At 34.9% G+C, this 27,979-nt stretch overlaps 1 protein-coding gene across 1 annotated transcript in view; it reads right to left on the reverse strand.

Annotated features, from left to right (window-relative positions):
- The window catches only part of LOC308338817 (bifunctional heparan sulfate N-deacetylase/N-sulfotransferase 4), a gene marked incomplete at its 5' end in the record, with an annotated part of 239,223 nt that overhangs the window by 87,438 nt on the left and 123,806 nt on the right, over positions 1-27,979 (reverse strand). Inside the window, 2 exons of the mRNA XM_080797105.1 lie at positions 2,485-2,613; positions 4,465-4,650. Coding sequence (XP_080653231.1) covers positions 2,485-2,613; positions 4,465-4,650 — 315 coding nt within the window. The remainder of the gene's footprint in view (positions 1-2,484; positions 2,614-4,464; positions 4,651-27,979) is intronic.

The raw sequence follows: 27,979 nt of genomic DNA on the forward strand, positions 1-27,979 counted from the left end.
AATGATACTTTATGAGGGGTTTGGTACTGAATTCAAAATAAAAAAGAAGTTTTAAATTAATCTCTTTAATGACAAGTAGACAGGCATTCATATAATTTATAGCAATAGCAATCAGATCTGGGGGCAAGAATTTTAGGGGAGGCAATCATCAGTGCTCTGATGCTTATCCACTTCCTCTTAGGAAGTGGTTAGAGAAGGTTTGGGGTCAAGAGTGTAGTCCTGGGATGAAAAAGGTATGAAAAAATGACCCTTCCCTTTATAGAGGTCAAATTCTCAACTAGTGAGGAAAGAGAGAAACAGAAAGGTTTTCCACATTTGCTTTCATTAACATACACATGCACACCTCAGTTTCCAAAAAAATGCTTACAGAAAATTCAGATATCTCTTAAGTGTCTTTGAGTTTGAATTATACACAAAACATTGGAATATCTCAGATTTATGTCCATAAGGGATATATTTGAGGCACATTGAAGATTATCTAGCTCGGCTAGCTTGTTTTACCGAAGAGCAAGCAAGCTCTGAGAAATGGTTTCTTGCAAGAGATCATAGAGCCTGCAAGCTGTTCACCAGGATAGTGCCACCCCAACACGACAGATCTTGTTTAAATTTTGTTTTGTTTTCAGTAACTATGTCATTTGAGGGAAAGGTTTTTTGATTATTCATATTTATTCACGCTTAAAGCATTTTAACCCCCACTTTCCTACCCCTTTAATCCAATTTGCAAGTTTTCATTTTTTACATAAAGTAGGTTTTATTTAATTTCTTCAGGAATTTAAAATACCATAGAAAGGGGTACCTGGGTGGCTCAGTGGGTTAAGCCTCTGCCTTCGGCTCCGGTCATGAACTCAGGGTCCTGGGATCGAGCCCCGCATCAGGCTCTCTGCTCAGTGGGGAGCCTACTTCCCCCCTCTCTCTCTCTGCCCGCCTCTCTGCCTACTTGTGATCTGTCTGTCAAATAAATAAATAAAATCTTTAAAGAAAATACCATAGAAAAATTTTCTAAATAATTCATTTTAAACAGATCTTCACCACATAGAACCGAGCTGTCTTTTTGTCTAGTGCATGAATCTTTTTCTCTGAATATGAAAATTTGTTACATTAAACAAGGTGGGCATAGCATATGACCCACTACTTCATATTTTTTATGTGCACTAAGATGTAAAAGAGGAGATGCTGTTGTAAGACCTCAGAAATGGAACACTTATGGGAGAAAAATCAGAAAGCTGAAATAATTTCAACATTATCTTGATATACTTTACACTCGATAGACATTCACCTTGATATGCTTTTGCACACACAAAAGGAAGTGAAATTAAAAATAGAACTTCTTTATGACCTTGCAATTACACTACTGGGTATTTACCCCAAAGATACAGATGTAGTGAAAAGAAGGGCCATTTGTACCCCAGTGTTCACAGCAGCAATGGCCACAGTCGCCAAACTGTGGAAAGAACTAAGACACCCTTCAACGGATGAATGGATAAGGAAGATGTGGTCCATATACACTATGGAGTATTATGCCTCCATCAGAAAGGATGAATACCCAACTTTTGTTTATCAACATGGATGCGACTGGAAGAGATTATGCTGAGTGAAATAAGTCAAGCAGAGAGAGTCAATTATCATATGGTTTCGCTTATTTGTGGAGCATAAGAACTAACACGGAGGACATGGGGAGATGGAGAAGAGAAGGGAGTTGGGTTAAATTGGAGGAGGAGACGAACCATGCGAGACTGTGGACTCTGAGAAACTAACTGAGGGCTTTGGAGGGGCGGGAGATGGGAGCTTGGGTGAGACTGGTGGGGGTCTTGTGGAGGGCACAATTTGCATGGAGCACTGGGTGTGGTGCATAAACAATGAATTCTGGAACACTGAAAAGAAATTTAAAAAATAAATAAAATTTTTTAAAAAAGGAAATAAAATTGTAAAACTTTGAAAGATAAAAGGACACAATTAGAGAAAAAAGGGTCAAATATCCAAATAAAATTAGTGGAGATTTTTAAAATAGGCCTCAGATGACCCTGGTATACAAAGATAATACACAGTAACATATTGTCAATGCGATTTTATATTGTAATCATTTTTAGAGACTGAATTGTGTGTGCCTACTGAGATCTTGAGTCAGAAGCAAACAGCTTATGGACAAAATATGCATTCACTGATGACGTTGTGAATGATGATTCTGGGCTAGAGAACTGCATGTTATGTCTTTATTACAATTCAAGAATGGAAGTCAGCACTGAGATGTTATATTACATTTATTTGCTAAATTCAACATATGCCTCTCAACAAACCCGTGTTTTTCTTGATTGAAGATCATAATAATTAAAAATCAAACTTGAGTAACTTGGAGATGTAATCTAATTTCCTTCTAGTAGGGCTCGTATTTACCAACTATTCTTGTGAAAGGATTGGCAATGGAAACCAAAAGAAACAAGTATTTGAAAATTCTCGTATTATCAAAAGTGTAAATAGAATACATACCGGGTTTAGAAGGATTGTGAGGAAAAGTTCACCTCCTCTGATACTTTTATCCAATTCTTGGGGTCCTCCCGGATATTCTTTGTAGAAAATAGTGTGTGTGAACAACCCGCAGGTCTGTCGAGGGAGGACCTGAGGAAAGGGGGGAAAGCAGCACACACAATACTTAATTAAGAGCTCCCCCACTGTCTCGTGACTTCAGAGTCTGCAAATTACCATTTCCTATTGTAGTTTCCTTGGGTGCTAAAGCCAAATCTTACTGAAATCAAGATCTGGTATTGGTGTAATGATGTAAATATTAAGGAGTTGCCAGATCAAAGCTATAAGACACATAGGCTAAAGCATTGTCATGAAATGCTATAAATTTCAACCACCATCTCAGTTATGTTAAAGGACTGGCGAAAAATAAAAGCCTTCTTAAGATTAATTTAATTCAAATACAGAGATGCCCCAAAGTTATATTTTTCATGGTATTAGGCCATTACTCTCCTCGCTTCTGAATCACAATCTTACATAGTACTCAGTTTCCAAGATTCAAAACAGTCCATTTTCATCACTTCTACCACATTTATAAATTTTGTTTTCACTACACTCAGATTTTAAATTTTAGTCACAGTAGTAGTCAGACCATCTAATGACTACTTCTGGTACATTCTGTGGTTAATTCTGTTACAAATTTGAATGTTCAACAGAGAAAGCAAATAAGTAATTTTATTCCAGAAGTTGATTTTGAATAAAAAAGCTGTTTATAATCTAATGGAAAAATGCATCCAATTGAACAGAGTAACTATAATTGTATTTATTCTTTGCTTAATTTCTATAGTAGTTTGTATTAAGTTCAAACTAAAGGAATGCATGTAATATTGGTTGAAATGAATGTTTTTATTTTATAATAATCAAATTCATGTAACTCAATAAAGGGAAAAGTGATATTTTCACTCTAATTTAAAATTATACAAGAACAATTCTTTCTATACCTCCAGGATTTTTATGAATGTCAATACCACTATTTGCATAATTAATAGCTCCATTTAAGTCTGAGGCTTTTTAAGGTCTTCTAGTACTGGCTGTGGTTAAGCGCATGTATTACTGTGTTTTCTTTGGTTTTAGATAGTGATTAGGTAGACAGATAGATGATAGATAGATAGACAATTCTAATAGCAATCTGAACAATGATTGGGAAGATGTAAATATTTAAAATAGGGAGAAGAGTTTGTAGACCCTTGTCATGATCTAGGCAACTGATAATGAGAACATAACCTAAGGCACTGGAATTAAAGATGGACATTTTAAGATGACTATTTTATTTCAAAGTGAAGAATACCATTTTTTCTTCATTCCAATGAATACCTATAAATTCCTAGGTGGAATTCATTTGATTCTATTCTCATTTATAACAACTGATATACCATTGTTACATCAGATTATTTTTTTTAATCAATATATCTGAAAAAATATATGTCCACCTCCACTTTTAGAGAATGCAAGGAAAAGAAACAAGAATATGAAAACAATATCCTAAGATACTCTTAAGTATCTGAAAACCAAAATAAACCCAGTAGATAAATTTAGTTTTCAGATCCTATTTGTTTGACTCTGTCTGTTGATAGTGTAGTGATTTGGGAGCTATTCTCTTGATCTATGGACTGACACTTTGCCTGGAAAATTCTCAATATGACTACCCAAACAAAAAGACAAGGAACAACTCCCAAATGTATAAGGTCCCCAGACAAAACTTCAATTGAGAAAGTACATGGATGATTTGTTTGAAATTCATTTTCAGGATTTTGAGGTTATCTTGGATTTGGCAAAACCACCCACAGCTTATGAAGCAAACCACTAGTCAAACAATGTGTTAACGTGTGACCAGTTACCACCATGGTATGTTAGGAACTTAGGATACTCGTGTTAGAGAGCTCTGAAGTTAGATCTTGTATTTATTCCACATATAGGTATTAAGAGACTTCATCACACCATGCTCACCATGATGTTATTGTGAATGAAGCCCTTTCGGTACCGTGCAGGTTTCAAATGTGGATATTCTTCAGTGCTGGTGACCTGAATACCCCAGACCTTCTTCCAAGCTTCATACAACTGAATATGAACTGGGTAGACCCCTGAGTGATGTGGTGCCACTGCGTAGCCCATGTTGATAGGTATTCCATGCTCCTAAAAGAAAGCGAGAACATCACATGGAGTGTGGTCAATTGAATCCAATTAAAATTGTTTCCATAAACATTCTGTAGTATACAGTGAATTCTATGCTAAGTACAAGAAATCTAAAAACTAACATAAAGCTTTGTCTTTCAGCAGCTCATAATCTTAAAGCACTCTGATGGTCTCATAGACATGGTAAATACTTTGGCATGTGGTATGTGGGTGAGTTTAATTCTGAATTTTGAATACAGAAAGTTTTGGAGGAAGATAGGAAGAGAACATGGACTTCCCTCAGATAGAAAAGTAATGTTACTTGAGCAAGTGCCAAATATGAGAGATGGAAGAACACGCTGTGTGTGTGTGTGTGTGTGTGTGTGTGTGTGTATAAAATGTTGAAGACAACCAGAAAGCTAAGAATGAACTATAACGAGCTTTTACTGTTAACTAAGGGGTTGGGAATATATTCCATTTAAATAATGTAGATAAGCAAGCCCTCTGAGCATCAAGGGACAAGATCTGTTCTACGTTTTTGGAGGAAAGACCCAGTGACAACACATTAAGATGAACTAGAAGTGGAGAGGAAACGAATTAAGGCTGTGCATTAGGAAGTTACTGCAATAGTGCAGCGTAGAGGGACACAGGTATCCAGACCAGACTGATTATTGGTGGTGTAATTAAAAGCCAGGGGACAAGTATCATATGACACACAGCGGTCTTTCGGATACAGAGGGTAAAGGAAAAAAATTAAGGTTCTTCCCTTGGTTTTGGTTCATAACAGCTCAATTTACTTCTTATGAAACATACACCTTACTATGAGATGCTTGCCTTGGGTAAACAGTCGAGTCTAAAGGAAAACAAGTACAAATTTAAAGTGAGAAAATGGAAAAAAATTATTGAAGAATGATATTATATTGCAAGTTACATGATATAGATCTGCAGTTTTCTAATTTATCCTTTTTTATATTTCTTCCTTTAAATGATTATCTGCTTTATAAGACTCCTTCTAGGATTGAATCTCATCGATGAGGTTATAAATGCTAGTTTACAATATTATATGAAAGTTGATTGAATCAATAAACAGAACACAGAAGTGGTGACAATTGCCATTTATATTGTCCATTATATGGCACACAGCGTAGGGAAAGAATTCAGTCTGGCATAATAAGCAAATGGCAAATGGATCAAATATCTACAATGCCTAAGTCACATGCCACACTCAGCTCAGAAGATAGGCCCTAAATATTTTGCAAGGCTCAGTCATTTTTCCTTTCATGGAATGACTCTCAGCGTAGAGCCAAATTTACCTCTCTTTCACCAAGACGATGTGTTTTCAAACATCTATTACAATAAATGACTCTGTAGAAAGTCTGTGTTATGAAATCAATGCTATAAAATGAGCTGGAGTCTTTTGCTAGGCACTGGGGAAAATTCATTTCTTGGTGTGTGCAGAATAAAAACACTTTTCCCAGCTTACATTTTCAATACAAGGCAAGGTCGGAAAAGTCCAGTAACAAAACTCCTTGGAAGCTGCCAGAGGGGCGGGCAGCTACTGTTACTTTGACTCATCGCTGGTGGACACGTACTGGGAAAAGCCTTAGTTCTCATGGATTAGTTCCATATTGCCCAATGACATCATCACTAGCCATTCTGAGGATCGGTATCACCAGGTAGCCAGTGTGGATGCATTGGGTATGAGAGGCAGATGAACTTCTTCATGGGAGAAATATAAGGTTGGTGTTCAAAGCCTTCTATGTGTTAAATAGAACTCATGTTAATGATGTGTAGACAAGTACTCCTGATTTGCAAGAAAGGAAAAACAATCTGTTATACTCTCATTACTTTTTCATAATTCATATGGAGTTTTGTAATCATCTTGTCCCATGATTTGCAAAATAACTGTGTATGAATCTGAATAATCCATACTGTTCACTGTCCTAGGCCTCATTTTCTATCCCTGTATAATATGTTATTCTAAATTTGGGACCTAGAACATTAGATAAGTATGTAAATACTTATATACTTTAAATACTTAAATGCTTACATATGCATTACAAATGTCATAGAAACAAAGGGACGAAAAATAAAATCATGAAGAAAATTGAAATATCAAACAACTGTATCTCCTCAGGAAAAAAAAAAGACATTTCAATTTTGACAGGTAGTAAAATGAATTGTAGAACTTTCTTGAAAAACCAGAAGGTAAAAAAGCAATTGATTTAGTGAGTAGGAAGGAAGAGGCAGTAAAAGGATTTTATTATATTTATTGATTTCTGGGGGCTCAATGTTATACTGCTCATAAGGTCATCTTATCACACTGACAACCAGAACTCAATCAAAATAGTAAATCACACTAGATAATTATGAGTTTATGCTTTTTCAATCTAAATGATAACACAAAATGAAAAGTAATTCCCTAGAAACTCTTTTTCTGTTATCAAGAGGCTTGCTGAACTAGAAACCTTCATTCGTTACTGTCCAGAGCTTCAAACACCCTTCACAGAGACTCGGTCAACTAAAAGGTGAACTAAACATCATACCTATACAACATCATAAAAATTACAAATTTATAAGTCTTGTTAAAGTGAATAAAGGAGGCATCCATTTGAAACTATAAGAATAGACATAAAGTGACAGAATAAACTAACTCCGATATGGCATTTATTATTTATTAAAACAATGCCCCCATAGGACCCAAGATTTCTGATATTATGGCACGACACCACAAATATTTACAGTTTAACTTGATTAAATTTTCCCGGTTATATTAAGTTCCCAGTTGACTAAGAAATGAGATAACATGGTGATTTACAGACTATATAAAAATAAGGTTGCCATTTTTCAAAACCTAGAATAAAATAAAATGCATTTAGCACTAAATATCTAATAGTAACTGAAATGATTTCATTTAGTTTTTCTTTGATCATTCCCACTGATTGTATCTGCTTGCAGTTGATAAGTATCTAATATTCATGGAGTGTTTCCACATTTGTGTCTAACGAGATCCTCATGATAACCTTGTGAGGTGGCCCGAATGTTACTATCAAATGTGGAAACTGAGGCCCAGGGAAGGCAAATGACTCGATCATGTTCCTAAATGTCAGAGCTAAAATTATAACCAAGTCTTCTAAATTCGTAGATTTTTCATCTGCTGTTGCAAATGAAAACTTCTACTAAGTTGCTGCTCCTGTGACCCCTGCCCAAACCAGCCCCAGTTAATAATTGGAAGCACTTTACAGACTAAGAGAATTGACTTTAATATGTATTTCTGAACTGGAACTCCCATCTGCTTGGAGTGGTTTTCACTTGGAGAGATTATAAAACAAAATTCTACATTTCCCAAACTTCTCTGTAGCTATCATTTTTTGTGCAAACACATTTCAGCCCATTAGAAGAACTCAGGACAAATTTCAGAAGGCAGTAGGTGGGCAAATGTTAAAGTGTGGCAGCTCCTGGCCCCTGTTGCTGACACACGAGGTCAGGAAAACCGGAAGCTTTCCTGAAGCAGTATTTGGTGCCCAATTGCAGGGAGGCAGTGGAAACTTACTGCTTCTGCCAGAGCTCCTGTAGCAGCTTTTGAAGTGGCTGTTCCCCTAGGGAACCAGTTCTGTCTGGCTTTGTGAGTCCCCTGAGAAATACAGCCTAGAATCTGCTCTGTCAGCCCTTCTAAAGTTTTTGGAAGTACTTAAATCGCTGAAGAAAAACTCCCTCTGTTTAAAATAACTCCAAGTGGCTTCTGCCTTTATCGCAGATTCCTGACTGATTCAGGTAGTTTTTGCCACTGTGTAATAAGTATGAAAGGTTTAAAGGGTTCATCCGAGATGCCAGTGGTTTGAATTCTTAGAAAACAGAGGAAGAGTTTGCTAAAGCACTGGGCAATATTTCTACGAGTAAGCTCATTGATATATGACAAACACTTATTTGTCTAGTTGGATACTCTCATGTAATAATGTAGTATGTATGACTGTTTAATTTTATGTACTGGATAGCCGGTGGTAATGTACAGAGAAAATAAATATGAGGCCTGTTTACTTAAATTATAAATACCACAACTATTTAAAACAGGCCAACATGTGGCAATATAAAGAAGGGAGAGAAATTCTATTGAAGGAACGTTGCTCCAATGGATTAATCTGGATGACCACACGTGCCTCTGTACCAACATGCATTGCAATATTCCTTCATAATGGTAACCACATAGTAACAAATGGGCAAAGAAATCTGTAGGCATCACGTACAAAGGTAGAAAGACCCATAGACTGAGCATGAGCAGCATTTTGGTGTTGCATTTTGTGGTCAGTCACTGTAGACACTTTTTAGAGGACCTGATAGATACACCATAGGGAGCTAGAGAGAAAACAGAGAAAAATGGGCTCATGGCCATATAGGAGATCCCCATATCTCCCACAGATAGTTGGACAGAAAGCTGAAGAAGAGATGGAGGGCTAGATACAGGGATGATGAAAAGCCAGACAAATGGTATTTTTCCTATTATTATGTCCTTACGTTTGCATTTCAGGAGATATTGCTTATGAAACCAACCCACAATACATTTAGGATAGTTTTACATCCCCAGCACTTAGCAACATGCTTGGTACATTGTTGGTATTTAACAAATATTTTTAAAGGAAGTGATAAATTAAAAAAGTTATTAAATAAATTAATCATAGATATTTAATAAATGAATATAAAAGGAAAATAAAATAATGACTGCATATATGAATATACTTTGTTTTCTTCAGTAAAAGTATAATGCATTAAACAGTATCTTGTTGAACTTAAACTATTGATTTGTACTCCTATGTACACAACTTCTAGGGAGCAGCACTAGTGCTAAAGAAAATAGATCTCATTATCTATTTTTCCTTTTAATAAGGACTTGGAATCATATTGTCAACTTTGAGAATGACCCTAGGATTATTGATTTTCCACTGTGTTTTGGGAACTGAAATTGTCTTCTGTTTTCATAAGTGATAAAAGCAATGACTGTGTGACCCTGGAAATTGGCTGGGTCAATCCTGACACTTTTTGGACTGAAGCCTAGTAAATGGTGACAAATCTCTGGAGAGCTCTGTGTTACAAACGGATATTTCTTTTGAAAGAGAAATAGCATAACAATGGTGTTGCTTCTTTAGTGTGAACTTCCTGATCCTAACTAGAGCTATTTTGAGCAATTGAGACTCATCCCTTTAATATTCTTGATCCTGCTGAAGGTCTACTTTGTTGCCTAGATGGAACTAACAGAAAAATCAAAGTCTTCATTCTCATTGTATGAAATGTAGTTGATTAGGCATTTGCACTGTTATTTTTTGTGGTTAGAATTCTTACTTTATTGACAAAATGCTCATTACATTTGGTTCATTAATTTTCTTTATACAATACATATTTATTACATACATGATGTATTATAAACCATTTTAGGTGCTGGATATATATCAATCAACACAACAGACAGAGATCTTAGCCGTCAAGAAGCACATATTTTAATGGGATGAAACCAAGATTACACAAAATAAATAGGTAAGATATGCAATATATTAGAAGATGCTAAGAGCTATGGAGGGAAATAAAGCAGAGAAAAGGGGAGGTTTGAAGGGGTATGGGTTGCAAGAGTAAATAGATTATTCAGGAGGGGTTCTAGAAAAGGTAACGTTTTGAATTGAGGTCTGAAGTCGTGAGGAATTAAGCCATACATATAACTTGGGAAAGAGGTGACAGTACATATGTTGCTCTGAGTTAACATCTCCTCAGGTATTTTGTAGGAAGAATAAGAATTCAGTTGTTTTTTGGAGAGGAATTAGCAAAGGGGGAGAGTCACAGGAGGCGATGTCAAGAGTCAGGGTTGCTGCAAATAACTTTACAAGTTATTTACTGAACAACTCCTGGGGGCACTGTTCATATTGATCATGCTTTCATGGAAGCTCTATAATGCAGCATCACTGCAGAGAAGGAACAGGTGTGGATCCTTTAGGTCCTCCTGGATATATAGTGCAGCCACAGAATTGGATGATTGATTGAATAGAAGACACAAGAGAAATACTCAACTTGCAGAATAGGGTTTCTATCAAGTGAGACTGGAAAGTTAAAAAAATTAAACAGGTTTTGGGGAGAAAGATAGGACATATATTTGACTTCAGACATCCAATTGGATACCTTAGGTAGGACGTCAAATAAATAAGTTTAGGATTCAGAGGAGAGGGTTCAGCTGGAGATCTAAATTTGTGAGTTAATAATACATAATATAAATTTTCTTTAGAGTCATAAAACTCATTAGGATCATCAACAGAATGAATTCAAAAATAGGGAAGTCTGACAGATCTTGGGGTATTTAACATTACAAAGTCAGGGAGAAGAGAAGAAATCCAGGATATATACTGGAATATATATCTGGAGATACTGGAGTATCTCAAGTGAGATTAGAGGACTACCAGGAATCCACAACAAAAGGAGAACCAACTGAAGAAAGTGTTTGATCAAGGAGTCTGAATGTCGAGTGCTGCTAACTGATGAAATAAAATGAGAAACTAAGAATTGCACATTGGTTTTATTATTGGATGTGTACTGGTGAACTGGATGAGTTCAGATGGATAGGTAAAGGGAAAGCACATTAGAATGGATTTAAGAGAGAATGTGAGGGCCTGTGATGGAGACAGTGAGTATTAACAACTGTTTCAAGAAGTTTCACTAAAATGGAGAGTCTAGAAAAGGTGTTGTAGCTGGAGGGAGCCTTAAGCGCAGGATTACCTAAAGATGGGAGTAATAGGATGTTTATACAGAGAGGGGACAATTGCTGGAATAATGCTCTTGAACACTTGGAATGGGGTGGGATTGGGTGCAAAGTGGAGAATTTGGCCTTTGTGTTTCTAGTTGTTTTATTCATCATTTCAAGGCTGAAGCCAAGATTGTGTGCTTCCCTTACCGGATGCCAGTCCACAATTTCTATATATGTCATTATTAACACAGCTTATGTTAATAAGTGGTACAAATATATTTCACAGGCTTTTAGTAAATAATTATGGCCACTGAGTAACTGTCTGTAAAAATTATTATAATTATATATTATATATATAATTATATTATAATTATTAATTATTAAATTAAATTAAATTATTAAATTAATTAAATAATTAATTAAATAATTAAAATAATTAAATATTATAATTATATAATTATAATATTATATATAATTTCTGTGACTATGTTAAAATCATACCTATTACTGTATTTTCATTTTGTTATCATCATGTTGAAGGGGTAGTTGTAGTAATGGAAGTAGTAATGTGAAAGTTCCCTTTTTTAAAAAAAAATTTACATATTTATTTTGAAAGACAGAGTGCAAGTGAGAGTGCATGAGCAAAGGAAGAGGGACAAGCAGACTCCTCAATGAACAGTGACCATGATGCAGGGCTCGATCCCAAGACCCTGGGATCATGACCTCAGCCCAAGAAAGAGGCTTAATCAATTGAGCCACCCAGGTGCCCCTGGAATTTTCCTTCTGATTTACTGATTTTTTTTTTTTTTTAAGTGAAGTTAGATCATCAGCGGAGAGTGAGGATCAGGGGAGAGGTGGGGCACTTTGCAGAGAGGAGGCAACATCCTATAGGAGAACAGGATGATGAACAAAGTGAGGACTTGCAGTGTAACTTCTGGGAAGCTTTGGGGGTCTGCCTGAGGTCTGTGGTCATGGCTTTACAGTGGGAAAAGTCAAATGTTGGCCCCAGCCAAAAATTCAGTTTCAGGGGTACAGGCATAGACTAGGTGGAGATTTGGATTCAAATAAGGCAGAGGCTTTGCAGTATGATGAACCAAGAAGTACAAAGGAGTTCAGGGTGTATTCAAGGGGAATGCTTATGCTGTTTGGCTCTTGAAATAAGCAGAATAAGGAGGAAAGCAAGAACCTAAGAAGAGGGAAGGGTGGCAGAGATGTGGTATGAGAATATCTCATAGAACACCAGACTGCATTTCAGTGCTTTTCTCCCTCATTGTTGACTCTGCTACATGGAAAGATTTAGCTCCAAATTTAATTTAGTAACAGGAGAAACAGTACCACATATTAAGTATTTAGAGCTTCTCACAATGCCCTTACCCTGAAAGAAATGATAACATTAAAGATTCTGAGATGTGTTAAGAGTCAGACAGAAACAAAAATAGTACTATCCATCCCATTATGACACCATTTCTATAGTTACTGGACACATGCAAAAAGAAGGTACTCAAAATAATTTTGATGCATACAAATTACACTATCTTCACAATATGTTTCATTTGTAATTTTATCTCAACAATGCCTAATTTATCTTGTCATATCTTCTCTTCATTCTTAATACCTAAAGAATGTATATACACTATATATTAGCTATTTAAAAAATTATTATTATTATTTATTACTTAGATATACTTATTATTATTATTATCATTACTTAATCCTCCAATTGCCTATGCTCATGGAATAAAGCATTACTTTAGATGGGATGGTTAGGGGATGTGTGTGTGTGTGTTTATGTTGTGTGTATGTTTGAAGTAGATATATTGAAGAGGGCAACTTGCACTTTTTAAGGCTGGCTAGAATGCCCTTGATTTTATGATTTTGAACACATTTCCAAACCTTTTGGGTGCTTACACAATTATATAGCTGATGGGTTGGAATCAGTAATTTAAACACATTACTTTGCAGATATAGATTTGCATAAACTATTACTTTCTCTGAGCAATGGAATATATTTCTAATATTATTTTCTAGTACAGCTGAGATTTCTCTTAGGAGTCATTTTTCCCCTTAATATCAACTTAATGCACTTATGGAAAAATGTGTTAAACATTTGGTATAGGCATGTGCCATTACTCAGGTTGTCAATTCCCTCCCCGACCCCCAAAATACAGGGTCTTATTGTATTTTAACATCCTTCTGTGACATCCAGTGCCTTCTCTAAGAGTTAGAATATTCATATCTCTGATTGTTTCCAGTATTAGGGAGCCTCTACTACATGTAAAATAGGTTTAATTTCATTAGACAAAAAGTAAGTTTATGTTAATAAATGGCACCTTTATATTAATAAAAAACCCTTAAATTATGATCACATGAGTAACTGCCTATATAGATGATTACATTATTATGCTTTTCTGTAGATATGTTGACATGTTTCAGATTAAAATCACACAAAATATTATATTTCCATTTTATTATCTTCATGTTAAAGGGGTATCATATTTGGAAATCAAAGCATTGATGCAGTTCTCATCTCAAAACAACCTGACTTCAAGTACTCTAATTCTCCTGTATTATCAATCAGCTTTACCTCTCTCCACTGTCAACATGCTTGGAAGCAATTTCTCCATTCCCATATTGCTCAAGTGACTGCAGATGTGACTGCAGGGGACTGAGGTGTCAACTAGAAAGAGGTAATCATGGCATGATGAAAATGTTCAGCCACTATGGATAAAGTATGAAGGAAACTACCAAGCTGTAAGGATTTTTCAAACTGAAAAAGGTGAAAGAGAAAAAAGAAAAGAAAAATATGTGACAACAATCACCTTTGATGGATTATCCAATTTGAATAGGGTTTACTGGACACAGCAGGAGTTAAGTAAACAAACAAACAAACAAAACTTGAAAATCTTGGCTCTTGGTTATTTCAGTTGTTTAATAATTAAAAACAAATTTGGTCAGTGAAGCAGTTAAGTTAAAATCTATCAGTGAAAGTTAATTATGCTATTATTGACCATTCTAAGAATCTACTCACAAAACTACTGTCTTGCTTAAACCCTATACCAGAAAGACAAAAGTGAAAACAAAAAGCAGTGGTTTAAAAAGGAGACGAGGTTACTTAAGTAACGGGAATTTGGGAGATAAGCAATTGGTTCAGAGGTTCAAGAATGCCAGAAGTGTTCTCTCTTATTCTCTCAACCTTTCATTCATAGTTTTAAGATGCCGCCTTAGTTCAGCCAATAGGACCAAATATAAGGCAAAACAAAGGAGCAAAGTGTAGAGGGGCAAGCATCAGCTGTATCTAACCTGCTTTCCTGGAGCCTCATACCACCATTTATCTTTATATCCACGGCCAGAAATATGTTAGTAGTCTCTTATCTGAAATAAAAGATGAAGATCAGTCCTTTACCCGGACACTTGGCTCCACAAGCAAACTTTGGGTTCATTCTGAAAGGAAGATGTAAAAAATGGGTACTAAGTATTCATTTAGAAGTGACAACCAAGGACTAAAGACATCTGTTCCCTGAAATGAGAACGCAGAAATGAGAATTCTCATGCTCTATTGCTAAGCGGTTCACTTCCTAATCTTATGTACAAAAGACACACAAGAATAATGATCTAGAAGGTTATAGAAGAGCAATGAATTAGAGTACATTAATTAGGAACATTGGGAGATGATAGAAGAATCTGGAGAATTAGTATTTCAAATGGTAGACAGAGTTCTATGCAAAGGTGGTCATGCGGTTGGATTTAGGTCGCTGAGGCCCTGCGGCCTGGAGTATAAAATTTCTACATATTCTGGCCCCACAGGAGCTACTCAGGCTCATCTCCTAATTCCCAACTCAAAGCTTTCTCTGACACCAAATCAATTTCTTCTTCCTTTTCTCAACATTTTATGCTCCTTTTGGAGACTCATAAGAGTAAGAATTATCAGAAATGTATTTTACATTCTACAAATTTCATACTTCCAAGGACACAAGAGATTACCGATAATAACTGATGGATATATGTGCGTTAATTACAAATTCATGGAATACTGTTCAGCATTAAGATTGCAATTTGATATACTTTCCTCTGGATCATTTCGTGTGTGGGTCACAGTTTGACAAACTTTTATTCTGAAGAGCTATGTGGTAAATATTTTGGACCCTGCCAGCAACATAATGCCTCTGTCATACATTTTTCTTTGATCGTTTGTTTGTCTGTTTTTTACAATCCTTTAAAAATGTAAAAACAATCTTTAGTGTACCAGCCATATAAAAACAGACTACAGGCCAAATCCCACAGGCAGTAGTTTCCAGACCCACTGATAGGTCAGTGCTGAAACAATATATATTTTACTAGGAGAGTGGAACACTTTATTTGGTCATTATCTTGTGCTCTTTGCACATTGTCTCTCCGTCTAGGTGCTCCTGTCCTGTCTTCTGCCTCAACAACACTCAGTTTTCACTCAAGTTATCTCAACAGTCTGTCCTGTTTTTTTAAAAATTTTACTTCCCCTTATAACTAACCAGTGTCTCCTTTGAGTCTCTATGAAGCTCTGTACATTTCTGTCAAAAACCACAAAACACTGTCTTATTACACTTAAGTAAAATCCCTGAGAATAAGCAGCATCTCATTCATTTCCACATCCCTGATATCATGTAAATGCTTAGCAGATGATACATATTCATAAATTGTCTGTTGAGGAAAAGGATGAAAGAAAGAAAAGAAGAGAGGAAAGAAGAACTAGTATTTTTGTGTTACTTGCAAAAAAAAAAAGGAAGTAAGATAGGAAGGAGCAAATGAGTGAAGGAAAGAGAGAGTTACTTTTTCACACTGGAAGAAGTATCTGAACATTTTTTAACATAATTGGAAAACAATAATTTCAGAGTCAAGAGTTCACATATACATGAATCACGCTTTCTAATTTTTTCACTTATTTCTTTAAAAATACAACTTTCGGGGATGCCTGGGTAGCTCAGTAGGTTAGGTGTCTGCCTTTGGCTCAGGTCATGATCCTGGGGTCCTGGAATAGAGTCCCATATTGAGCTCCCTGCTCAGCAGGAAGCCTGTTTCTCCCTTCCCTCTGCAGCTCCCCTTGCTTGTGTGCTCTCTTCTCTCTCTCTCTGACAAATAAATAAAATCTTAAAAAAGAAATAAAAAAAATACAACTTTTATTATCCATGTTCTTTTTTCTTAGAATGTTTGGTAAGATACTAGTCTCTTTTAATTATTAAAAATTAGTGATCATATTCAGTATTGAATTATGGATAGATGGAGAAATAAATGAAAATATCTTGTATCTGTCCCCAACTTGCATATTAAATAACCTTGAGAAACTCATTTGGTGGTTACCACCAACCTCTTATTTCAAAAGGAATGATCATATGTTTCTGGAAGAAATATGGTGAAATGATGGTAGCCATGCTGATGACGATGATGACAAATATTTTTTGAAACACTTAATTGCCAAACACTTTGCTAAGCATTAGACATACACAAACATGTACATACATCAGCTAATCCTCATAAAAGCTTCTGAGGTACAAACTACTATTATCCTCATTTTACATATTTGAAAATAAAAAGCACACGAATTTTAAGTTGCTTGCTAAGGTCACCCATTTAATAATTGACAAAGATGGAATTTGAATTAAGATAGGTCTGAAGCCCAATGCCTGGGCTTAACTAATACACTGAACAATTAGGCAGTGGCCTGCACAGGGTAAACTCATATCACAAAAGATTTGTGTGTAAAAATAGCTAGGGTTTTGTTTTCTTCAGAGCAACATAACTTTGTCTTCTGTATTTTGTGCACAGTTTACTTTTCTATATATTACAAACAAAACTTAATATTTAGAAGAAATATTTATTTGCCTTAAAGCAAGTAAATTAAATACTAATAACTACTTTAAGCATTTATCAGCTTATCTCCTAGGGGGAAATCCTCTGCTTCAATTGTTTTATATATCGGCACTTGAAAAGAATTAGATCCTCCAGTTAATCTTAAAGATTATTTAAATGCATAAAAACCATAAAGCAGAAGGAATGACTTTCAAGGTTTTATATTTACCAAAACTAATGATAACAAGGTGTTCAGAAGAGACAGATGCAAGCCTTGATAGATTTACACTTAAAACATTTTGAGTGATAGACCTAGTTCATTTCCTTCAATTATTGCTGCTCAATATTAAAGTTAATTTTGTAGGTGGCATTTATTCCTTTGAGGTTAAACATGTTCAGAAATAAAATAGTTCCTTGATAGAAAAAAGATGTTGCAACTAAAATAAGAATTTGGGGGATGGGTGGGTCTGATGTTGCCCTCAGCTAGGAAAATCGAATAGATAAATATGTATTACAGAGATTTTCTAAGGGAAATTCTTTCATCTACCTGCCCATACCAGACCATCAAGTCAAAGACTTATCAAGATACAACACATGACAACAAAAGCCATTTTTCCCCTCTAAATCCATTGCTAAACGGTATGATAATAATAGCTAATGAAATACCAATTTTAATTTTCAGGCAAAAAGTTCATGCTATTCTTCATATTGTAGGTTTGGTGAAAGCAGGAATTGGTGAAAACCTTAGAGACTCCTTGAATAAGTTAGCTAAGGACTTTATTAAACAATATCATTCCACTTGTAAAATGGGTAAAAAAAATCTCCTGGAAATGGGTAGCTGAAAGAAAATAAAAATATTTTCACTAATTATGTAATTTGCTGATCATTATACGACTTGCACACTTCAGTTTTCCATGTTAACCTTTTAAGGTTTTATGCAATAACATCTACTTCTTTCAATACAGAAAGAAAAGTCTATGTTCTTCAACAATTTTTCACTTTGCAGAAATCATTTACATATTACCTTAATTATCTGGACTATGGTTTAAAAAAGGACACTAGAAAAACAGGGCTCATAAGTTGGTTCCTTTTGCCTCTGGTAATACTGGGTTTTCCCAGAGATCATCAGCTTTTGCTTGGGGTAGTTTATGGTACAATTGACAGATTACTGGATTAGGAACCACAAAGTGGAGTATGGGTTCTCAGTGTGACCATTTACACAGGAGCTCAGTTTTCTCATTTGTGAAATCGAACGCTTTAACTATCACTTTGGAACCAAGGGTAAAAAGCTTGCTGTATCTGATTTACAAGCTCAGAGCAACTCAGATTTATAGAATTTTAGAGATATCACAGACCTCAATGGTTATCTAGTTTGACCACTTCATTTTAATAAAATGGGACTCTGCTGCTATACTTAGATAACATGATAATGGCTAGAAAAGAAAGTTCTCAATCTTATAAATCATAACTTGGAAAACTTGAAAAAGTAGATGCAAAAATTCAAAAAATTTAAGAACACAGTTTAGGAGGAAATAGTCCACATATTCTCAGCAGACTCTGAGAGCACAGCAAAATCATTTGTACAAACAGTGAAAACCTTTAGTCCTTGTGAAAAATGAGACATGATGCTTAGTATGCATTTGTTAATTTGAAAGCAATGTTATGTATTTTAGAAAGTTACTCTCTGAAGTGGTTAAAACAATAAATCACGTCTAAAGCTTTTCAGTGACAAATGGATAAATCACATGTTGTAATACACATATTCCATCTTGATATAGCATGTATTAAAGATTGAATCTATAGGTGTGTAATTTTGAGTATCCCAGGTAAAACACATGAATATTAATAAGAAAGTAGAAAGAATTATGATGGACAAAATATTGTCATGGTAAAAGAACATGGTGATAAATAAATTGTGCCTATAAATGATGTTTTTGAATAATATATGAGAAATGTATACATATTTAGCATAAATAGAAAAAATAATTAATAGTTACAGTGATGAAGAGATAATTCTACTGACCACGTGGTATATATACAGACATACTTTTAAACTGTTATACAATGCTATCTGTAAATAAATGCTCTGCATTCAGTAACAAAATCATTTATATGCTCATATAAGAGACTTTTAAGCTTTCTGGCTGCTCTTCTATAATCTTCCCACTGTGATTTTATTATTTTCTTCCTTCCTAAGACCATTTTGCTCGTCAGAGGTTTCCAATAAGTATTATTAGATATATTCAAGATCATAACGAATATTCCATTTACTATACATTTAGAGAATTTTTATTTCTCTTTCTTCCAAGGAAATGCCATTAATATTTGATTTCATTATTTAACGCTTTTTCAAACTTAAAAATACTTTTTGCCTGCTCTGCTTTAAGATTTAAAGTACTGATACAAAACAACCAGACATAGTAGATTTAACAAGCAAATTATTTCAAAGCCACGGTGGATTTTAATTTGAAAACACAGTCCAGAAATTCTAGCACATCAGGGGAAGTTACTGGAGACTTTCAAGTACCAGCCATTAAAATATCAGATGGGAACATGGAGCACGGGAAACAAGGGGTCAGGGTGAAGGCCTTAAGGGCTATTTTAAAGTAGTTTGGAGGGCTTTGAGACAAAATGCGAACAGGATCTGAATTAGAAGTTAACTGGTCTCTATAGCTGCTTTGATGAGAATAGATTCAATAGGTCCAAGAGTGGAACTGGACACCAATGGGGCACTATTGTAAATTAGCCAAGATGTGATGGTAGAATTCCGACTTCTGGAGAATTCTGACAACCATAACTTATAAAAATTATTTAAAAAACAACCATTTAGGGGTATCTGGGTGGCTGAGTTGGTTAAGTGTCTGTCTTCAGCTCAGGTCATGATGTCAGGGTCCTGAGATGGAGCCCAGAGTTGACAGACTGTCTGCTCAGTGGGGAAGTCTATTTCTCCCTCTCCCTCTGCCCCTCCCCCAACTCATGTTCTCTCTTTCTCACTCAAATAACTAAATAAAATCTTTTTAAAAAACCCCAACCATTTAAAATCTCTGGAAAATGAACTAAAAGTGTACAGCAAATGAAGAAACATCATTCAAGAAAATCTACAACGATTAGAAGATTGGTAAGAACAGTGAGAATATATGCCAACTGAACCATGTACCCACACCCTTCCCCACTTGCCTCAGTTTAGAATGACAAAATTCCTACCCCAGGACAGTGCAGCCAGAAACACAGGGGTTTCTCTCTCTTTGGATTCAGTCTAAAGCTGTGCTCCTCCCTGGGAGTGGAGGCCTTGAGGATTTCTCATTCCCCTAGCTCTGTACACAGAAGTTCTACTTTAGGCAAGAGCAGCTGAGAGATCTAGAGCTCTCTTCCTCAGTTGTATCTCAGATGCCAGAGACCAATAATACTGAAACTATGATTTGTCCTTGTTCCAGCTCAATTGTAGGGTGGTGATTTTAAGCCAGGAAAGCCCAACTGAGAAGAGCAGAGTCTACCATCCCAATCTACCACCCTGCTCATAAATCTTGTCACTTTGAGAGAAAGAGGTCATTGTTCCCACTTCGGCTCCAGAGCAGTGGGTGCAAAGATTTTGCTCAGGAGGAAATGGAGGTCATAGAAAGAGAGAGCTCCTAAATTCTCTCCAAGGGAAGTGATATTATTTGGGACAGAGTATGGAAAAGTTCAAGCTTAAGGTCACCGTTGAAAACAATAGAGATTTTGACGGGAAACAATTTAGAGGAGGCTGTTGTTTTTTTAATTAAAATTCACAATAAGCTAATAATAGACCAAACAAGAAGTTTATTGGAGAGAACCAAGGAAAGGGATAGCTAAGAACACTCCTGTGGTTGGAAAAAGTCTCACAAACCTACCTCAAAGACTACTTTCTGCAAAAAAGAATGCACTGTATTAATTCAGACTATGGTAAGGCTGCACCTTAAGGCAATGAAAAACCATAGAGCATGCAGCTAGTAATTAATGGAGTTTCAAACTGGTAAATTCAGGAAATAAAAAAAGACAACACTGCTAATTTTATAAAAGTCAAAAGAGCCATAAGGGATATTATGAACATTCTATGACAAAAAATTAGGTAACTTAGGTGAAATGGATAAATTCACAGAAGCACATGAAATACTAAAACTGATTCAAGTGGAAATAGGAAATCCAAATAGACTTATAACAAGTAGAGATTGATTTAATAATTTAAAAGCTTTCCACATGGAAAAGCCAGGCCAGGAAATTTCACTGGTGAATTCTACCAAACATGTGAAGAATTAATACCAAGCATGGACAGATCGTTTCAAAACACAGAAGAGGAGAGAACATTTCTTAACTAATTCTGTGAGGCTAGTATTAGCCCCCCACCCAAACCAGAAAAAGATATCATAATAAAAGAAAATCACAAACAATATCTCTATGAATGCACATGCAAAATCTCCAGCAAAGTACTAATGATTAAATTCAGCAGCATATAAAAAACATTACACACCAGGACTAACAGATTTATCACAGGAATGTAAGGTTAGTTTAACATCTAAAAACTAATTATTATAATACATCATGTCAACAAAAGAAAGGGAAAAACATAACCAACTGAATAGACCTCCCTCAAAATATATGAAGATGCCAACATTCTTTAATAATAAAAATACCCAACTGAGTAGGAATAGACCTCAGAACTTCAACTTGATAATAGGTATCTATGAAAAGCCTCTAAGTAGCATCATGCTGTGTGGTGAAAGACTGGATGCTTCTCTTCTAAGATCAGGAATAAGACAAGGATTCTTGTGCTTGCAATTTTTATTCAACATTGTATGGGAGGTTCTCACCACAGAAACTGGACAAGAAAATTATATAAAATGTATCCAGATTAGAAAAGAAGTGAAACTATCTCTATTTATAAATGATAAGATCTTATACATAAACAATCCTGAAGAATCTACTAAAATAACTCCAGAACAGTAATTGAATTCAGCAAATTTGAAGGTTACAAGCTCTATATACAAAAATCAATTGTATTTCTCTATATAAAAATAAATGATGTGAAGGTGAAATTAAGTAACAATTCCATTCACAATAGCATAAAAAAGAATACAATACTTGGGAATGTATTTAATAAAAATGTGGAACATGGATTCTGAAAATAGAAAATATTGTTGAAAAAAAACTAAGGAAGACTTAAATAAATGGAAAAATAGCTCTTTAAAAAAAAAAACAAAAACATTCTATTTATTTATTTGATGGATAGAGATCCCAAATAGGCAGAGAGGCAGGCAGAGAGAAGGGGAAGCAGGCTCCTGCTGAGCAGAGAGCCCAATGCAGGGCTCTATCCTAGGACCCTGAGATCATGACTTGAGCCAAAGACAGAGGCATAACCCACTGAGCCACCCAGGCACCCCAGAAAAACATCTCTTGTACATAGATCAGAAGACTAGATGTTGCTAAGATGTGAGCATTTCCCAAATTTATCTGTGGATTCAATGCTATCCTATCGAAATCCCAGTTAGCCATTGTGCAGAAATTGATAAGCTGATTCTAAAACTCATATGAAATTGCAAAGGACCCAGAATAAACAAAACAATTTTGAAAGAGAAAAATGAAGTTGGAGGACTCACAATTCCCAATATCAAAACTTATTATGAGTATATAGTAATCAAGATGATGATATCTAGCACAAGGGCAGACATAGAGACAAATAATAGAACTGAGAGTCTAGAAATACTTCTTTACATTTAAAGTCAATTTATTTTTGATAGAAGTACCAAGACAACTTGGTTGGGGAAAGAATAGTCTTTTCAGCAAATAATGCAGGTACAACCGGGTATGCACACATGAAAGAATGAAATTGCACTTCACAAAAGAATTAACTAAATGCATCACAGAACTACACATAAGAGTTCATATTCTATAACTCATAGAAACAAAAATAGGAGTACACTTTTATGACCTTGGATTAGGCAAAGCCTTTTTAGGGTTGACACAAAAAGTGCAAGAGACCAAAAAAAAAAAAAAAAGGGAAAGATAAATTGGACTTTATTAAAGTTAAACTTTTATTCTTCAAAAGACACAGTTCAGAAAGTGAAAAGACAATCCACATTTGAAGAAAATTTTTGCAAATCATAAGTCTGATAAAGTATTTGTATAAGGAATACACAAAGATTTCTTGCAAGTAAATAACAAAAGGCCGCTAACTCAACTAAAAAATGGAAAAAGATTGAATAGATATTTCTTCATTTAAGATATATGACAGCTGAAAGACATATGAAAAAGAAACAACATCATGGTAACATCATTACCATTAGGGAAATGCAAGTCACAACATAATTTGATACCACTTTGTACCCGCTAAGATGGCTATAATAGAAAAGACAGTTAATAACAAGGATTGACAAGAATGTGGAGTAATTAGAATCCTCATGCCTTGCTGGTGGGAATGTTAAGTAGTGCAGACAATTTAGAAACAGTTTGGCAGTTTTTCAAAATGATAAAAATAGAGATACCATATGACTCAACAATTCTACTCCTGGGTAAATATAAAGATAAGTGAGAATATATGTCCATACAAAAACTTGTAAGTGAATGTTTGTAGCAGTTTTATAAATAATAGCCAAAAGGTAGAAACATGTCTATCAACTGATGAATGGATAAATAAAATACAACATAAATATAGCAATGGACTATTATTTGGATATAAAAAGAAAGTATTGATACAAGCTACAACATATATTAACCTCAAAACACTATGCTAAATGAAAAAAGCTAATCATAAAAAACCACACACATATTTTATGATTCCATAAAATAAAATGTTCAAAATAAGCAAATCTATAGAAATGGAAAGTAAATTAATTATTTCCTACAATTGGGGGAGTTGGAGAAAGGGGAATGACTACTGATGGGTACAGACTTTTTTGGAGGTGAAAAAGATGCTTTAAAATTCATTTTGGTGAAATTTGCACAAATCTGTGAATATACTAAAAATTACTGAAGTTTACATGCATGAATTGTATGATATGTTAATATCAATAGCTATAAAGCTGATGAAAAAGATACAACTATAACTTAGACTAAGTAGTTAGTAGTATAGGTGATAAGAATTCAATGACTAAATATATTTTCAACTAAATGCAATGGATTGGATGAGAGAAAGAGAAGTGTTAGATAAATCAATGTTTTTGGCTCAGTGGGATGTAACTGGCATTAACTTCAGACTAAAGTTTTGGAGTTTAATGTTTTAGTTCATATGCAAATATTTTTCAAATTAATGAAAGAATAAATGTGACTTCTATCATATATGAGTCCCTATGTCTCTTATTTCTAGATAGATGTGAAGGCAAGTGTCCATAATGACTTCCAATGATTTCTGCCTATTGGTATTCACCATCTTGTTGAATTCTCCTCCCTTTGATGATGTACTTACCTAATGACTATCTTCTAATGAGTAGTGTATGGTAAAAATGATGGGATCTCATTTCTGAGATTAGGTTAAAAAGTTCAAGATCTCTCAAAAGTTCACACAATTGCCAAAAATGTTTCACAATTATCTATGCTTTGGTGTTTTGCTTCTTTACATTTTATTTAAATCCTTCATGCTTATGTAAGTGTCTATTCTGCTGAGTGCACAGAATACCTTGTTCATTATTGAACCTTCAAAATACATTATTTGCTATCTAGTGAACTTTCATTAAGTCAATATTTGGTCACAATTTTATTTTTTATTAAATATTCTTACCTTGGGGCACCTGGGTGGCTCAGTGGGTTAAGCCTCTGCCTTCGGCTCAGGTCATGATCTCAGGGTCCTGGGATCAAGCCCCGCATCAGGCTCTCTGCTCAGCAGGGAGACTGCTTCCCCCTCTCTCCGCCTGCCTCTCTGCCTACTTGTGATCTCTCTCTCTCTCTGTCAAATAAATAAATAAAATCTTAAAAAAAAAAATATTCTTACCTTCTCTACATTTTCTATCTTTGAAATACCCTATTAACTATAATTATCAATGTTTTTGATCTCTTGTATTTGTTGTACAGTGTAAGTGTATATACATTATTATTTAGTAAAGACACAGACGTAGCAGCTATTGAAAGGCAGCTCCCTCAGTTTTATATCTTTGGGCCTTGAATTCCAATACTCCAATTCCAACACTCCTTTTATTTTTTATTTATTTTTATATTTTTAAAAAATATTTCATTTATTTATTTTCAGAGAGTGAGAGAGCACAAGCAGGAGGAGCAGCAGGCAGAGGCAGAGGGAGAAGCAGGCAGATGATCAGAGAGCCCAATGCAGGACGGGATCCCAGGACTCTGGGATCATGACCTGAGCCAAAGGCAAATGCTTAACTGACTGGGCCACCCAAGGGTCCCAACACTCCTTTTCTTTTTTTCTTTTTTTTTTTTTAAAGATTTTATTTATTTATTTGACAGACAGATCACAAGTAGGCAGAGAGGCAGGCAGAGAGAGAAGGGAGGAAGCAGGCTCCCTGCTGAGCAGAGAGCCCAATGCGGGGCTCCATCCCAGGACCCTGGGATCATGACCTGAGCCGAAGGCAGCGGCTTTAACCCACTGAGCCACCCAGGTGCCCCTCCTTTTATTTTTTAATTAAAACCTCTACATAAGTGATATTTAAAGATTTTCTATCATTACTCTTTGATGAGTTTGAATTTTTATGAGAACAATTTAAATGTCAGCATTTTTCTTATCAGAAAAGTTGTCTAATTATGAAAAAAAATATCAAATTTATAAATATGTGGAGCATTTTAAAAATAGAATTTAAAACCTTAACCCTTGGGGTTCCTGGGGGCTCAGTCAGTTATGTGTCTGCTTTAGGCTCAGGTCATGAACTCAGGGTCCTGGGATCAAGCCTTGCATTGGGCTCCCTGCTGAGTGGGGAGTCTGCTTCTCCCTCTTCCTCTTCTCCCCCCCCTTGCTCATGTGCTCTCTCTCAAATAAATAAATACAATCTTTAGTAAATAAATAAACAAATAAATAAAAATAAAAACCTATGCTTTTATTTCAAGAATTCTTCTTTACTCATAAATAAGATGAATGACTATTTAACAAAATCTCAAGAAAAACACATAGTTATTGAAAACTTATCACTGAAGACAAGTTTATTTGTTTGTTTTTTTGTTTTCCTTCAGGATATTTATGGTCTACTACTACTGTCAGTGAACTGAAGGGCCTCATTCATTTGAAAATGTTAATGAGTCTGTATACAAAACTTAAAACAACAAAACAATATTTCTTAATTTCTTTTTTTCCCCCCAAAATCTATTGTGGAATAAAAATAAATAATCCTGACTTACGCTACAGGCACTTTTGCTCTCTAGGTTTGAAAAAGAGGCGTGGGTTAAGTAAGGAATGATTTTTGGTAACATTTTCATTGGGCAATTTAATGTTAACCAGTGTTCCCCATTCTCTTGAGTTTTGTTTGTCTGTTGTCATCTTTGAAGCATTGCTTCTAGTTAGTGAGATGGTCAAGCAACAGAATGAAAGCAAAAATGTATGGTTTACTAAAAGAAAGAATCAAAATATATTTTTCCCACCCTACTGCCATACAAACATAGTATCTTATAGTTAACATATCTTGGTTGACTACACTTATCATTCAACTAACTATACTTATCATTCAACTCTATACAAGCATACAGACATTCACGTGGCATATATGTTCATGTAATAAGCATGAATACAGATATATATGCACACATAAACACATTCATACACCGCATACACGTGTTCATGGATTAAGCATGTACACACATATAGCTTCCTATATATACACACATGTATTCATACCACATGCATTAAATGCATTATTTAGAAATTATAGTGCTTTGAAAACTATTAGAACTGATACTTGATTTGAGTAAAGTACAAATTACAGAATTACAATTACAAAATTAATATACAGAAAAATGTTGAGTTTCTTTGCACTAATAAGGAAGTAGTAGAAATAGAAATTGAGAAAATAATACAATTTATAATTGCACCAAAAACATAAAATATCTAAGAATAAACCTAAACAAGGATATATGGCATCTGTACTATAAAAACTATAAAATTCTGACAAAAGAAATGGAAGATGACACAAATGGAAAGATGCTCTATGCTCATGGATTGGAAGGACCAATATTGTTAACATACCCATCCTACCCAAAGCAATCTATAGATTTAATGTAATGCCTGTGAAAATACTAATGACATTTTTCATAGACCTAGAACAAATAATCCCAAATTTATATGGAACCACTAAAGATTACAGCTAGCCAAAACAATCCTGAAAAAGAAAAACAAAGCTGGAGGTGTCATAATCCCAAATTTTAAAATATACCACAAAACTGTAGTGATCAAAACAGTATCATATTGGCACAAAAATAGACGCATAGATTGATAGAACAGATTAGGGAGCACAGAAATAAACCCACAATTATATGATCAATTAATCTACAACAAACGGTGCAAAAAACACAATGAGAAAAAAGATAGTCTCTTGAACAAATGGTGTTAGGAAAACTGGACAGCTATATGCAAAAGAATGAAACTGGACCACTTTCATATACCATACACAAAAATTAATTCAAAATGGATTCATGTTTTAAATGTGAAATCTGAAACTATAAGACTCCTAGAAGAAAACATAGACAGTATTTTTTGACATCAGCCATAGAAACATTTTTTTTTTTTTTAGATATGTCTCCTCAGGCTAAGGAAACAAAAACAAAATTAAACCTTTGTGATTACAGGAAAATAAAAAGCTTCTGCACAGCAAAGGGAAATCAACAAAACAACAAGGCAACCTACTGAATGAAGAAGGTATTTGC

The sequence above is a fragment of the Martes martes genome, assembly GCF_963455335.1.
Source record: "Martes martes genome assembly, chromosome: 2".
In the NCBI taxonomy this organism is placed as follows: Eukaryota; Metazoa; Chordata; class Mammalia; order Carnivora; family Mustelidae; genus Martes; species Martes martes.